At 44.3% G+C, this 15526-nt stretch overlaps 1 protein-coding gene across 2 annotated transcripts in view; it reads left to right on the forward strand.

The window, feature by feature from the left end:
* The window catches only part of ABCC5 (ATP binding cassette subfamily C member 5), an 87359-nt gene that overhangs the window by 53434 nt on the left and 18399 nt on the right, over window positions 1-15526 (forward strand). For both annotated transcript variants that reach the window (XM_060011036.1, XM_060011037.1), the window contains exons 17-25: window positions 379-481; window positions 3219-3403; window positions 4027-4173; window positions 4475-4604; window positions 6093-6246; window positions 6338-6466; window positions 9305-9491; window positions 11202-11291; window positions 13826-14015. In XM_060011036.1, the coding sequence (XP_059867019.1) occupies window positions 379-481; window positions 3219-3403; window positions 4027-4173; window positions 4475-4604; window positions 6093-6246; window positions 6338-6466; window positions 9305-9491; window positions 11202-11291; window positions 13826-14015 (1315 nt within the window). The remainder of the gene's footprint in view (window positions 1-378; window positions 482-3218; window positions 3404-4026; window positions 4174-4474; window positions 4605-6092; window positions 6247-6337; window positions 6467-9304; window positions 9492-11201; window positions 11292-13825; window positions 14016-15526) is intronic.

Here is a 15526-nt window from a genome sequence, read left to right on the forward strand (position 1 = left end):
AGCAGGCTGAGAAGCGGAAGTTTATCCCATGGTAGATCTGTGATTTGATTTAGTGATGTGGGGATCAGAGATGGACAGAATGGAAGTGACCCCAGCTCAAATACTCTGGACAAGTTGGAATGGATGAGAACAGCATAAAGGCTACTGTGTTCGGAGTTTAGGTCTTCAGTTACTTTGGGGAGAGCAGTGTCAGTGGAATGGTAGGAACCCAGCTTAAAGATTTAAGGAGTTGGGGAGGTTACAGAAGTTAACTTTTAAGAAGCTGGATGTGTCTCTTTTCAATAAGAGCGCGATGGATGTTTCGCTAACGTGTCCTTTGGACATTTGTCTGAATGGCCATATCATTGATGACGGAGACACTTTTTTTTTTTTTTTAAGATTAATTCTAAAAAGGAAACCAGTGGTTCACAGAAGAAAACACAAGACAAGTGTCCTAAAACAGGGTCAGTAAAGAAGGAGAAAGCAGTGAAGCCAGAGGAAGGTAATGAACTTTTTTGAGATTTGTCATTAAAGTTTTTTTTGGTTTTTATTTTCCACTGAAGCATTTTATTTGCACATACGTATTACATCCCTAGAAAAAGGATCCCATGGTTTTCCCTCCGGTGTGTTTTCACACACTTGCTTTTTCATGGTCCATGATGCTAGATGAGGTTGTCAGTACAATGAAACCAAACTGACAGGATGGGACCTGCCATGTTTCTACATCTTGTGTTGCCCATCAAATCTAGGGCTGGGGCTTCCCTGGTGGCGCAGTGGTTGAGAGTCCGCCTGCCGATGCAGGGGACACAGGTTTGTGCCCCGGTCCACATGCCGCGGAGCAGCTAGGCCCGTGAGCCATGGCCGCTGAGCCTGCGCGTCCAGAGCCTATGCTCCACAACGGGAGAGGACACAACAGTGAGAGGCCCGCGTACCGCAAAAAAAAAAAAAGTTTATCAGAAATTACGCCATGTGGTAATTCATGCTGTTTAATAGCATTGTGTGTTGTAGAGCGCCTGGCCTTATATTTCTAGAATACCAGATTTTTGTATGATTGTTGGGAGACCATGAGGCACTTGGTGTTTTCTTAAGCCGAGCAAGGCAACAAGAATGTCCTTTAATCCTATGCCCTCTTTTCCTCTGCAGGGTGGGGTGAGGTGTAGGTAGTCATAGCTGAGTCATCTTGACTAAGCAAAAATTGAATCGTGGGTTCATCTCTGCTCTTTAAAAGTCATGCCAACCAATGCAGAGGCATGCCAGCTTTAAGAATGCCTACATCCTCAGAACCTCCCCTGTTACAATGATACACTCCTCTGCTTGTCCCAAGCAGACTGCAGCAGGGCTGTGGTGAAGAGTTACAGCCAAGGTTTTTCCTACTTGATTTTCCTATCCAGAGGCCTTGGTCCTGTTTTTTAAACCCTTTATCTTATCAACTGAAACAAATCTTGGGAGTTAGAAAAGCTATATGCAATACCTTAGGCATTTTCACTTTTGTGAACTTGAAGCTGCATATCAGTTTGCAAAGCATAAGAATAATAATAAATAAAAATGCAGTCCTGTTTTAAAGTTCTTTCTGTTGTGTCACCTCCTCACCTGACGTGTTGAATCCAGGACCTTTCCTGGGTTTGCCACTGCTTTTTTCATTTCCTTGTTCTTAAAGCATTTGGCGTTAGGAGGTGACCATCCTGATTTACCACTCCCTGCCTCTTGTCTTTCTTTCAATTAGCCACATATGAGCTTTTGAATTCCGGTGTGAATTGAGATGCCTTACTCTCTCACACACAAAGCAAACACAGCACAGAAGCCTGAGACATCTGTCAGTTCCTGCCACAGACAGTATAAAAAAAATAGAATGTCTTTAGGGGACATTTGTCCTTATTTACATAGCCACTAACCTGGAGACTCACATCGCAAAGTGTTCAAGGCATGTGTTGCTTGTTCCAAGGTAATTACACATCATATATGATAAAGGGGAGAGGCTGCTTCCTGTGGGGATGTTTCTCTGTATTCTCCTGTCAGCATCAATCACCTGACCAGCCCACGGAGCCCCTAGGAAATATCCTAGAATCTTTTCTCTCCTCCCACAGTCAGTCACGCCGTCCTACTGAATTTACCTCCTGAAACTCCGTCCCCATTGCCATGACCCTGGTTCTGGCCTTTATCATCTACCCAGACTGTTACAGCTGCCTCCTTTTAAATCTGTCCTCCACACGAACAGCAGAGAGATCTAGTTAAAAACCAGCCAACTCACTTTCCTGCTTGAGGCCTTTCAGTGGCCTCCCAATGTCAAAGCCGCATTTTCTAATCTTTTTCTTGATTTGGCACACACAGAAAAATGCCACTGTTTCTTTGAGCCCCTGGGATGCATGGTAGAGGCTGCCTGAGGTGGCTGGTCTGGCCATCCCAGGCCCATCTAGTGCACAGCAGGGCCGGGGAGTCAAATCTCTACACCCCTGTAGCCCATTCTCTTGAGGAGTTCTTGTCTGAAGGATAAAGTTCAAATGCCTTTATCCCCTGACCAGAGCCTCCTTAATCAGCCTTATCTCCTGCCACTCCTTAGGCACACAGAATGTTCCAGCCATGCTGAATTGGATATCTGTGTATACCGATTTGCTGTTTCCCCACACCTGTGCCCATCATTTCCCCATCTGGCCGACTCAGGCTTACCTTTCAAGACATGGTATGGGGAATTCCCTGACGCGTCCACTGCTGAGGCCCTGGGTTCAATTCTTGGTCAGGGAACTAAGATCGCACAAGCCGTGTGGCGCGGCCAAAAAAATAAATAAATAATGCAATATGGACTGCATAGAAAGTCTTCCGGGAAAACGCCCTGCTAAGCCCCTCACAGCTCCCGCAAGTAGGTTATGTGCATTTCCTGGATGTTCCCATGCTGCCCTGCAAATAGCTCTAGCGTTGGAGTTCGCACATTTTATTATAATTATGTATTTATTTACCTGTTTGTCCTACTAGACTGTGGAAGGATGATCTGAGCCAGATCTCCAGGGCAGGGACCTGGTCTTAATCTTCGTTACCGCTCCAGGACCTCATCCTGGGCCTGGTTCATAGTTGGTGCTTAGTAAATGTTACATGGATAAATAAATGCTCCTGATGAAGCGGAAATAATTCTCATCTAGAGCTCTGTGAAACTGTAGGCTCCCTTTGATTCTGCTGTTCTACAGGTGACTTAGTTTTGAAAAGCAGCCTTTCCTTTCTGAGTTCACGTTTCTCTTTTCCTTACCTAGGGCAGCTTGTGCAAATGGAAGAGAAGGGGCAGGGTTCCGTGCCCTGGTCAGTATATGGTGTCTACATCCAGGCTGCTGGGGGCCCCTTGGCATTCCTGGTCATTCTGTCCCTTTTCATGCTGAACGTGGGCAGTACCGCCTTTAGCAACTGGTGGTTGAGTTACTGGATCAAGCAAGGAAGTGGGGTAAGGTTCCTCATTAATGGGAAAATTATACGTCTCATAAAGTGGCCATCTCTCCATAGTCCCCGTCTCTCCTTAGGGAAACTGTTCTAGTTTTCAGTTAAAAGGAGCAATGAACAAGGATTACCCAGGATAAGATCTTGATGAGTCTCTAATGTAACCTCAGCAGACAATTGCTCCCTGACCAACTCACGGAGCAATAGAGCTTATCAGTAGCAAACCGTAGGCTGCCTGCTGTTGTCCTTAGAAAAGAGAGAGGGGGCTTCCCTGGTGGCGCAGTGGTTGAGAGTCCGCCTGCCGATGCAGGGGACACGGGTTCGTGCCCCGGTCCGGGAAGATCCCACATGCCGTGGAGCGGCTGGGCCCGTGAGCCATGGCCGCTGAGCCTGCGCGTCCAGAGCCTGTGCTCTGCAACGGGAGAGGCCACAACAGTGAGAGGCCCACGTACTGCAAAAAAAAAAGAAAAAGAAAAGAGAGAGGGAGCAGGGCAAAGTCTGCCTTGTGTCTGCCTCAACCAGGTCCCAGAGTTTTTATCCTGTACCCTCCCTTGAGCCAAGAATGGCCCTGATGCGGGGTTCTTGGCAGTCCCTGGGAGTCTTGCCTCACAGACCCTTGCCTCCAACCAGAACACCACGGTGACTCAGGAAAACAGGACGTCTGTGAGCAGCAGCATGAAGGACAATCCTCTCATGCAGTACTATGCCAGCATCTACGCCCTCTCCATGGCAGTCATGCTGATCCTGAAAGCCATTCGCGGAGTGGTCTTTGTCAAGGTATGCACCAGTGGGGGCCTCTGCTCCTCCTCTCCCCAGAGGCTGTGTGGTTAGGATTCCGCCTGGCATCCCTCAGGTTTACTCTGAGTCGGGGAGCTCCTTTAAAGCAGGATGGCCCTCTCCGAAGTGACCTGCATCCCATGAGCCTCAGCTTTTTCCTATTAGCCACCTCCCTCCTCCACGACCATTCGCCCTTCTCCGGCTTTGGGCATCGATGTCCTGTGGAGTTGCGACCCTGTGGAGTGGGAGCTGAGCCTGCCTGAGTCCCGGATCTCTGATCACGCTGTGCTCTGCCCCTCAGGGCACATTGCGAGCCTCCTCCCGGCTCCACGACGAGCTTTTCCGAAGGATCCTTCGAAGCCCTATGAAGTTTTTTGACACTACCCCCACTGGGAGGATTCTCAACAGGTTTTCCAAAGACATGGATGAAGGTATTTCTCACTGCTCCTCTCTGTTGTGCTCTGGAGCACAGTGGCTGTCGATGTTTGCGTCAGGAACATTTTAGTTTTGGCATTTTCTCCACATTGCAAACTCTTCAGGCTAAGGACCTATCTGCTTTTTCACCTTTTGTCTGAGTTCTTATTTGATCTTATTTAAACTGAAAACCAGTTCAGAGCACTGAGTTAGCATAGAGGCTTTGGACGGGGCATCTCAGAGTCCAAAACACATATTTACTTGTGGGCAGTGCATAGGTTCCTGGACACCTATAACCTCTGACAGGTTTGCTGGATGCTGGATGCCTCATGGACTGTGCCAGCACCAGAACTTAAATACAGTTGACCCTTGAACGACAGGTTGGCTGAATCCGCAGATATGGAAATACGGATGAGGAACGACATAGATGGAGGGCTGACTGTAAGTTATATGTGGACCTTTGACTGTACAGAGGGTCTGTGTCCCTAACCCCTACGTTGTTCAAGGGTCAACTATACTCCCGTAGCCCATAATGATAGTGATACTGCCTGACGTTTATTGAGGGCTTACTGTGTACTGAATATTCTACATGCGTTATCCTAATCCTCACAGCAGCCCTATGAGGTGTGGATATCGTGTCATCCACTGAATACACGGAAAAGCTGATGCCTAGAAAGGTTAAATAACTTGCTGAAGATCACACAGCTATTAAATAACAAGCTGGGAATTGAGCCCAGATCTTTTTGACCCCAGAGCTAATGTTTTTAACTACTGTACTGTGTTGCCTCCATAGAAGGAGTTTGTTTCCGATGTTGATAGGCCAGTGTAAAGCCATGGCCAGAGGTCACAAGGGATCAAAACCATCACTGATACACAGAACAGTGCTACACATGCATGACATGATCCCATTTCTGTTAAACTCACATACACACAGACAAATGGAAAAAAGATTGAAAAAAAAATCAGTGGTATCAACATGTCTCAGATTTGCATGAAAATAGGCAGGGGGAGGAGATGTTCAAAAAACGGTGAAGAAAATGTTGATAACTGTTGGAGGTTCTATACTCTTTCAACTTTTGTGTATGTTTAAAATTTTCCATGATGAAAAATTTCTTAAATGTTAGCGGCAGTTCATTGATATTGGTAAGAATAAAGACTATGTTTATAAGTTTTTTGCACATTTATTTTCCAAATATTTTACAACAGGCGTATATTACTTTGCAAAGTGGAAGAAATGTTTAAAGGGGTTGGGCAGCATAGTGAACCAAAAACAAGGCACAGGGGAGAAAGGTCACTTAAATGCTCTTGGGATAAGAAAAATTAGAGCAACCAGGTTTCCATATTTTTCTTTGATCAGACTGTTTAAAAGGCAAAAATCATAACTTTCAGTTAGGGATTTTAGGGAGCCTCTTTTTGTTTTTTAAAAATTGGGGGAAATTTAAAATTCCATTTTCCCGGTTTGTGGATCCCAGCATCTGACACGTGTTCCTTTACGGTTTCTCCAGTCGATGTGCGCCTGCCGTTCCAGGCTGAGATGTTCATCCAGAACGTCATCCTTGTGTTCTTCTGTGTTGGAATGATCGCGGGAGTTTTCCCGTGGTTCCTTGTGGCAGTGGGGCCCCTCATCATCCTCTTTTCAATTCTGCACATTGTCTCCAGGTAAACAGGAAGTCTTCATGTCTTCCAGGGCAAAGGATGAAGCCAGAGTTGCTAGTCTACCCCTCTGACACAGAACACATTCTCTCTCCAGGGTTCTAATCCGAGAGCTGAAGCGTCTGGACAATATCACGCAGTCACCTTTCCTCTCCCACATCACATCCAGCATACAGGGCCTTGCCACCATCCATGCCTACAACAAAGGGCAGGAATTTCTGCACAGGTTAGTTCAATGGGGGCCCGAGGGCTCAATGGGGAGCCAGCATCTCAGCATTTAATGAGAGTTTAAGAAGCCTTTCAAGGTCAGAATTGCGGATTATAAAGCTCATTACTAAGAGTATTAGTAATTTAATGATCTCTGGTTAAGATTCACTTGCTTGGTGGAACTCCCTTCTGAGCAAATGGGAAGACAAAAACATAGATTTGGAGTCTGCTAGCTTTCAGTTCTGAATGGCTATATTTGATGGAGTTTTGCTTTTTTTTTTAAATTAATTTATTTTATTTATTTATTTTTGGCTGCATTGGTTCTTCTCTGCTGCGCGTGGGCTTTCTCTAGTTGTGGAGAGCGGGGGTTACTCTTTGTTGTGGTGCACGTGCTTCTCATAGCAGTGGCTTCTCTTGTTGTTTTGTTTTGTTTTGCTGTTTTTGGAATGGTTACTTTTATTTTTTTAATTTTTATTTTATAAATTTATTTATTTTATTTATTTTATTTTTGGCTGTGCTGGGTCTTTGTTGCTGTGTGCAGGCTTTCTCTAGTTGCAGTGAGTGGGGGCTACTCTTTGTTGCAGTGCACAGACTTCTCATTGTGGTGGCTTCTATTGTTGCAGAGCACGGGCTCTAGGCACGCGGGCTTCAGTAGTTGTGGCATGTGGGCTTCAGTAGTTGTGGCTCGCAGGCTTCAGTAGTTGTGGCTCACAGGCTCTAGAGCACAGGCTCAGCAGTTGTGGCGCACGGGCTTAGTTGCTCTGCGGCATGTGGGATCTTCCCAGACCAGGGCTCAAAACCATGTCCCCTGCATTAGCAGTTGGATTCTTAACCACTGTGTCACCAGGGAGGTCCGCGGTGGCTTCTCTTGTTGTGGTGGATTCTCTTGTTGCGGTGGATTCTCTTGTTGCAGAGCACAGTCTCTAGGATCATGGGCTTCAGTAGTTGTGGCATGCAGGCTCAGTAGTTGTGGCTCACGGGCTCTAGGGCGCAGGATCAGTAGTTGTGGCTCGCGGGCTCATTAGTTGTGGCACACGGGCTTAGTTGCTCTGCAGCATGTGGGATCTTCCCAGACCAGGGATCGAATCCGTGCCCCCTGCATTGACAGGTAGATTGTTAACCACCTCACCAGGGAAGTCCCAGTGTTTTGCTTTTTATTATTATTATTTTTTCTTTTTACTTTTTTATCTTCTGAGCAGTAAAAGACATTCATTGATATTAGACTGACATTTTATTTAGCTGTTGAATATTGTTTGTATGAGAAATTTATGTACATATATAGTCATTGTGGAGATTTGTGTTAACAAGAGATTGAATTAGACTAAAGGTCATTCAGTAGAGGACTGGTTAAATAAGCTGTGTTGTCCCCATGTGGTGGAATATGATATGGCCCCTAAAAAGAATGAGACTGCTCTCTAGGTACTGATAATGAATGATCTCCAAGGTATATTAGTGAAAGAGCAAGGTACAGATGGGCGGGTATTGTGTGCTCCTTTTAATGATGTGTCTGTATCTGTAACATTTAGAATATCTCTGAAAGGACACATAAGAAACTAATAGTTGCCACTGGAAAGGGGAACTGAGTAGTTGGAGGAGGGCAGGAGAAAGACCAACTTTTCAGGATAAAACCTTTTGTACCTTGTGAATATTCTGTCCTGTAGAGTATATCATTCATTCCAAAATTAAGTAATTAATGTTAAAAAGGAACTCTAAAATAGGAAGGGTTAGTTAAACAATTCAGAAAAATGCATCCTAACTTTAAGTGAAAAAAGTGAAATATGCTGACTGTGTACGTGTGTATGTACATACCCACAGAAGTGTGAGTGCATTGAAAAAAATGCTGGGAGTAAATGCAGCAGAATATTAACTCTGGTTTTAGCTGAGTGGTGAGAGTACTGGAATTTTACAGTTTCCTCTTTTATTGCATTTTCTTAATTTTCTCTAAAGTGCACATATCTTATTGTAAGGAGGGTAGTGATTTTTTTTAAAGCAAAGCACATTTGCCCACCCAGATCTCCCACTCTGGAGTTCTAATTGTGTGTAGGTGCCAGACTTTCAGGTGGGGCGTGATCTACTCTCTAAGCCCCCTGGTGACAGTGGTGTGTTGCTCCTGCAGTGACAGATTGTCTAGGTCTTTTTGCTCTGGTTTAAATCACTGCTCCTGGTTCTTTGCTCCATGGCCTTGGGAAACAAGTGTGTCAGCAGGCAATTTCCACTTTCGGTCCAAGGTTTTCTTTTTTTCTGGTCTTGTGCCATTTCTGCAGTTTACCTTTGTAACCTCTCTTTCTTTGAGGAAATGACCCCTGACCTAAAACATTTTTCTAAAGCTTAAGCAGGGCTTCCCTGGTGGCGCAGTGGTTGAGAGTCCGCCTGCCGATGCAGGGGACACGGGTTCGTGCCCCGGTCTGGGAGGATCCCACATGCTGTGGAGCGGCTAGGCCCGTGAGCCATGGCCGCTGAGCCTGCGCGTCCGGAGCCTGTGCTCCGCAACGGGAGAGGCCACAACAGTGAGAGGCCCGCGTACCGCAAAAAAAAATAAAATCAAATAAAGCTTAAGCAGCCTCTTTATTTGGTCTCCTTCCCTCCTGCTTTCCCTATGCTTTAGAAGTAGGTATCTTTCCCTAGCATCTTTAACACGTTTCTTTGAAAGGGTAAAACTAGAAAACCCTCGTGTCCTCCTGTCTGTGGAGCCTGGAATACTCTGCACTCCTTAAGTTTCCATCTCACACTCCTGGTTACAAACAGTAGTACTTCAGTATTAGCCCTCCACCCAGCACTCACCAGAGCTTTGGCATCCTCCATGCCCAGGGTTGTGTGGTACTTTATTTGCCTATTAGGTGTTCTGTCTTCCTCACAGGTACCAGGAGCTACTGGATAACAACCAGAGACCCTTCTTCTTGTTCACGTGTGCGATGCGGTGGCTGGCAGTGCGGCTAGACCTGATCAGCATTGCCCTGATCACCACCACCGGGCTGATGATTGTTCTCATGCATGGGCAGATTCCCCCGGCCTACGCGGGGCTTGCCATCTCCTATGCTGTCCAGGTTAGTCTCTGGGATGGGGGCGTCCTCTTGCTCGTATGTTGGCCTAGGAGAGAGCTGGTAGGGGGCTCTACCCTAAGCCATTGTTTTACTTCCGACTCCTAGAGCTTTTCCCCGTCTGCTTTGGCAGTAACACTCTGGACTGGTATACAGTCAGCCCTCCACATCCACATGTTCCACATCCATAGATTCAACTAACTGCAGATCAAAAGTATTTGGGGGGAGAAATTTCTGGAAAGTTCCATAAAGCAAAACTGAATTTACTGTAGGTGGGCAACTATTTATTTTTGCCCAACTATTTTCTACATTGTATTTATAACTATTTACATAGTATTTACGTTGTATTAGGTATAATAAGTAATCTAGAGATGACTTAAAGGATACAGGAGGATGTGTATAGTTTATATGCAAATACTATGCCATTTTATATAAGGGACTTGAGCGTCCGTGGATTTTTTTTATTGGCGGGAGTCCTGGAACCAATCCCTCATGGATACTGAAGGTTGACTGTATAGGAATAAAGGGATTTAACTCTGTTGCATTTGTCTATGAAATAGGTGCTATTTTTTTCTTAAATAAGTATGATTTTGAAAATGGTTTCTTAATTGTAGGTTTCTGTCTTCACTACCCTTTCATCTCTGGCCTCTTCCTAGTCTTCTAAGAAATATATATCAATACGTTTCTCCTGTGTGTTTTATTTTCAGGCCCCTGATTTTCCCAATACTGTTACATATGTAAACCCTTCTGGCTCCTAGGAATGGTTGAAGGTCTTCAAATAGATCAAAGAACAATTGGGAACTTGAGCACTGACTAGATATTTGAAGATGTTAAAGAATTGTTACTAACTTTTTAAGATGTGACAATGGTTGTTTTTAAGGAGTCTTTATATTTTAGAGAGATATAAGCTGAAATATTTATGGGTGAAATGATAGCCTATATGGGATTTGATTCCAGATAATACGGAAGGATGGGGTGGTATAGATGAAACAATATTGGCTGTAAGTTGATAATTTTTTAAGTTGGATGTTTGATACATGGGAGTTCATTATACTCTCCTCTCTATTCTTGTATACGTTTGACATTTTTCTATATTGGAAAGATAAAAATAAGTAGCCAGAAGAAACCTAAGAAGAGATACGTATCTTCACAGATACCCAAAGATATTTGTCCATGTTATGCAGACTTCCTTGATTATTAGAGGTGGGGGGAGAATCTGTGTTTTATATATGCTGTGTTTCAGAGTCCTCAGTCTGAGGCACACAGGGGCTCTGCATTCAGTTTTGGCCCAGCCTCATTTCTCTTATTTGACCTTGCTGGAAGCATTCTCACTGCTGCACACAGGTTGATATAATCTCCATTTGTTGTGACTACTGCATCAGGTGTAGATGCAAGTATGAAGCACAGCAGTTATTCAGCTACAGTTGAATTACTGGAAATGTAAAGACGGGCGGAAAGCCCTCAGATACAGGAAAGTTAGTGCCAGCAGTACCAGAACGCCACCTGCATTCACTGAGAATTGCAGTTGATTGGGTGCTATTAGGCATTGTCTTAAATATTTAGAGAATGATTCGGTCCCTAAAATCAGCTGCTGCATGTGCCCAGTTAGTTCTTGTAACTTGAGTTGTGATCCCTTAGATGAAGGAGGTTTTCTGGCGTTGGCCTGGTGTGTATTAATAGTAAATTCTCTCTTGGATTCTTGTTTTCCGTTGTCAGTTAACAGGACTGTTCCAGTTTACTGTCAGACTGGCATCTGAGACAGAAGCTCGCTTCACCTCAGTTGAGAGGATCAACCACTACATCAAGGTCAGGCTGCTACAGGCCTTTTGCTACAATCTGACTTTTCATGGAGCAGTTTTACCCTTTCACAGCCTCGAGTGAATGTCCCAGGAGGATGCTTGTTTTCTCTGCCTTATCTTGTCCCACAGGAGAGGCAGCGGTCTCTCCAGCATGTGTGGAGTGGAGAAGAGAATATCTTAAGATTTTCTAAATATATTTGTGAATTGTGCCTGATTGAGAACCTATGTTCATCAGCTAATTTCCAAAGCATTCCTTTTATTTATTTATTTATTTATTTTGGCTGCACCGGGTCTTAGTTGCGGTGTGCAGCCTTCTTAGTTGTGGCATGCGGACTTCTTAGTTGCGGCGTGCATGTGGGATCTAGTTCCCTGACCAGGGATCAAACCCCGGGCCCCCTGCATTGGGAGCATGGAGTCTTACCCACTGGACCACCAGGGCAGTCCCCAAAGTATTACTAATCTCATTAATTCAGTTAAGCTGACTAATGTAACATTTTCCTTACACTATTTAAAACCATGTATTATTTCAAGTCTTAGTCTAGTTTACTTGTTCTTAACCAGGGAAGGCCATCAGAATCCCATATGGAGCTTGAGGCAAAGACTAACACGGGCCTCATCTCTGAAGATTCTGATGCAATAGGTCTGGGATAGGACCCAGACTTCTGACGTTTTAAAAGCTCCGTAGCTAATTCTAAACTGCATTCACAGTTCAGAAACCAGTTAATGAGTTGGTACTGAGATGATCTAGCTCTTCCCACCTTTCCCCAGTAACCCTTGCAGCCCTGCCATGGGGCAGTGTCTTGCTGGTGTCATAGTTGGAACTCGAAAACAGTTGTCTGTAGAGAGAAGCAGAGTCCTGAGCAGTTAGGATTCTCAATTTAATCTATTTCTCAGGAGTTACCTATTTTGTGAACAGCCCAGAGACTTTATTAGCATTTATATCGTTATTTACAGATAATGAATACATTCCAAGTTCCAACTAGAACGTTGACTTACAAACATAGTTTTAAAAAACTAGCCTTTCACTGAGAACAAGTATATTATGTAAACTGCATTTTCTAGTAGAGACATGCCCTGCTGATTTATTTTGTCAGTGAACCTCATCAGTCGTAGGATATTTCTTAAACTCATAAATGATTGTTATCAGAAAGAATGGCGGATGGCTATCTGATAAATCTGCTAAAGGCTATTCTTCATGTTTATACATGAGTCTCTTGGCCCAGTGCTCTGGTCTGTGGACAATTTGTGGGTGTACATGTGGGTGTGTAGTGTTTGATTTAATATCACTATTGGTGTGAGTCTCTTGCTGGAAAGGTCAGGATGATGGCCAGCCGTGGTACAGAGTATACTCTGCACAAACCAGTCATATTCCTGAGGACTGGATCCCCACTGCCAGTCCCCAACCTGGATGCCTGTCCCAACACGGAGTTTTAGACTTCAGTCTCCACCCCCGCCTGCCAGAACACTGCAGTCTTTGGCCATTGCTTCCCTATGAGGCTATAAGCTCCATGACTAGTCACCAGAGAGTTTTAAAGCATCATGAAGTGTGACTGTTGATGACAAAAATTATCCAATGGTTGTATTAAACACAGCATATTAAAGCTAGAATGGATTTCCAAAATCATCTAATCTATTCCCCACAATTTGCAGATGAGAAACTAAGACGAAGAGTGAAGAAGTGATATGTCTGAGTCACGCAGCTATTAGTGGTGGAGTTTGGAGTAGAGTCTGTCTCTCCTGGACTGACTGAGAAGGCAGGATGCCAGGGTCTCATTAATGTTCCATAAATGTACTTTCCCTCCTTTGGGTTCAGCCCAGTGGTTTTCAAATGATGAAACCCTGTTTCAAGGGGAATATTTTCAAAAAATTCCAATAAAAACTGCTGTGCTTGAAGAGGGATGGAAGGCTTCATGCCTCACATTGGTCTCCAAGGAAGTGTTTTTTGGTTTTTTTGGCTGCATTGGATCTTTGTTGCTGTGCAGCTTTCTCTAGTTGAGTCGAGCAGGGGCTCCTCTTCATTGCCATGTGCAGGCTTCTCATTGCAGTGGCTTCTCTTATTGCGGAGCACGGGCTCTAGACAGTTGGGCTTCAGTAGTTGTGGTGCACGGGCTCAGTAGTTGTGGCGCACGGGCTTAGTTGCTCCACGGCATGTAGGATCTTCCCGGACCAGGGCTCGAACCCGTGTCCCCTGCATTGGCAGGCGGATTCTTAACCACTGCACCACCAGGGGAGTCCCTCCAAGGAGGTTTTGGGGAAGAATTCCTTATGACAGAAGGCAGTTTGAAAGCCACTGCCCTTCCCGAGCTGCTGCTTAGTAGCCGTTGTAAACTGCTAAGTGTAGAGACCACTGTACTTTGTCTCTGTCTAGTTTACTGGTGATGAGCATTCACTGCCAGGGGTCTCTTTCACAGCGAGGGAACAGAGCGGCAGCTTTCTCTGTGTGGTTGCTTTGGGTGTCCTGGTTCTACTTCTCTGTGACAAGGCCTTGCAGCTCCCCCAGAATCTATAGTCAGTCTAAACCAGCCACTTCTGTCTCCCCAGACTCTTTCCTTGGAAGCACCTGCCAGAATTAAGAACAAGTCTCCCTCCTCTGACTGGCCACAGGAAGGAGAGGTCACCTTTGAGAATGCAGAGATGAGGTACCAAGAAAATCTCCCCCTGGTCTTGAAGAAAGTGTCCTTCACCATCAAACCTAAGGAGAAGATTGGCATCGTGGGACGGACAGGATCGGGTAAGGATGTCCTCTCTGGAGAAACATTTGAACCTACCAGAATCAAGTCTGGGGCCCATGATTTCCCGTTTATTGAATACCAGTCTCATCCCTTCATATCAGATTCCTGTTAGATGAGCAGTTAGTGTCTCGGTCTCTGAAACCACTTTTCTAGGCTTATTTTCAACGCTGCTTTCATAACATTTAATGCTTTTTCTAATCATAAAAGTATACATTCTCAGTGCAGAACACTTGGAACATATAGCAAAGTACAAAAGGGGAAAGGCGCCCATAGCTCCATTACCCAGAGATAATTACTGCTGACATTTTGGTGGATATCTTGTTAGGCTTTTTCTATCAACAAATGTGTTTACAAAAATGAGGTCCTTTTATACACACTGTTTCATGGCCTGCTTTTAAAATTACCAAACATTTTCCATGTCAGTTAATATTCTATGACATGATTTTTATGCAGCATTATATAAAATTCTATTTTATGGATGTACCATCATTTATATTAACCCTGCTCCAATTGAAGGGCATTGAGGTTGTTGTCAATTTTTCACTATTATGAATAGCACTGCAGTGAACATCCTTATTTCTGTGAAGTCAAAGTATACAAAAAATTTAAGGTCTTTGTGATGTGTTACCTGTATAGCCTCATATTTATCAGAAGCCAGCATCATTCTAAGTGAGGAACCTATGTTCCTTTGAAGACAAATTATTTTCTTGATCTGACATCAGTTGCAAATAGAGACTAGGCCTTCATTTTAGGCATTTAATTTCACTCTTATTCTTAGAAATGTGTTACTATATGCCCCTTAGATTTCTAGAGTCAAGACTTGAATAATGTGTTTCTTTCCCTCTTTCCTTCCTGAATGACATTTCAAGATTGAGTCTCGTCTTTTTTCATTAACCTGTTTACCCTTGTGTAAGAGGTCTCTCTGAGTCACTTCTCATTAGCTTTCTGAGTTCCATGCTTCCTTGGCATCAAAACTCTTTTAGCTTTTTTTTTCTTGCCATTAAAAAAAAGTCTTCTTGAGACAATTTACTTTAAAGAACCTGCTAAGCAGAAAAGAAAAAGCTGCTTCCTCTTTGAAGGAATTATTGCATGTCAAAACAAGATACTGCCTCTAGGCTTGTGCATTGGAAAGAGAATGCCCATCCAAGGAGGGTGAATGTCCCCACGGCTCTTACTTTCCTTTCTCCCTCGAATTCCCTCTGCTACATTGGCCCCCAGGGGTGCACTGCTCCCCTGAAAGTTCTGACTGACCTCCCTTCCTGTGATTTCCCTTTAACACAGGTAAGACAGACCGAAATTTTCACCAGGACTTTATTAAACCATGAGTGGTGACAGATGAGACATAAACAAAAATAAAATAATTATAAATAGCCCGACTTACAAAGTCTAAACTGTAATCCTAATAAGCTTCTTCTGAGACTATGTCATAGGCCCTGGCTCTCTACCATGGTTGTAACCACTGTGAGGACCTCATTGCCTTTTTTACCAGCACGTTCCATCAGTACAAAGG

Source organism: Delphinus delphis, chromosome 4 (genome assembly GCF_949987515.2).
Source record: "Delphinus delphis chromosome 4, mDelDel1.2, whole genome shotgun sequence".
Lineage (NCBI taxonomy): Eukaryota > Metazoa > Chordata > Mammalia > Artiodactyla > Delphinidae > Delphinus > Delphinus delphis.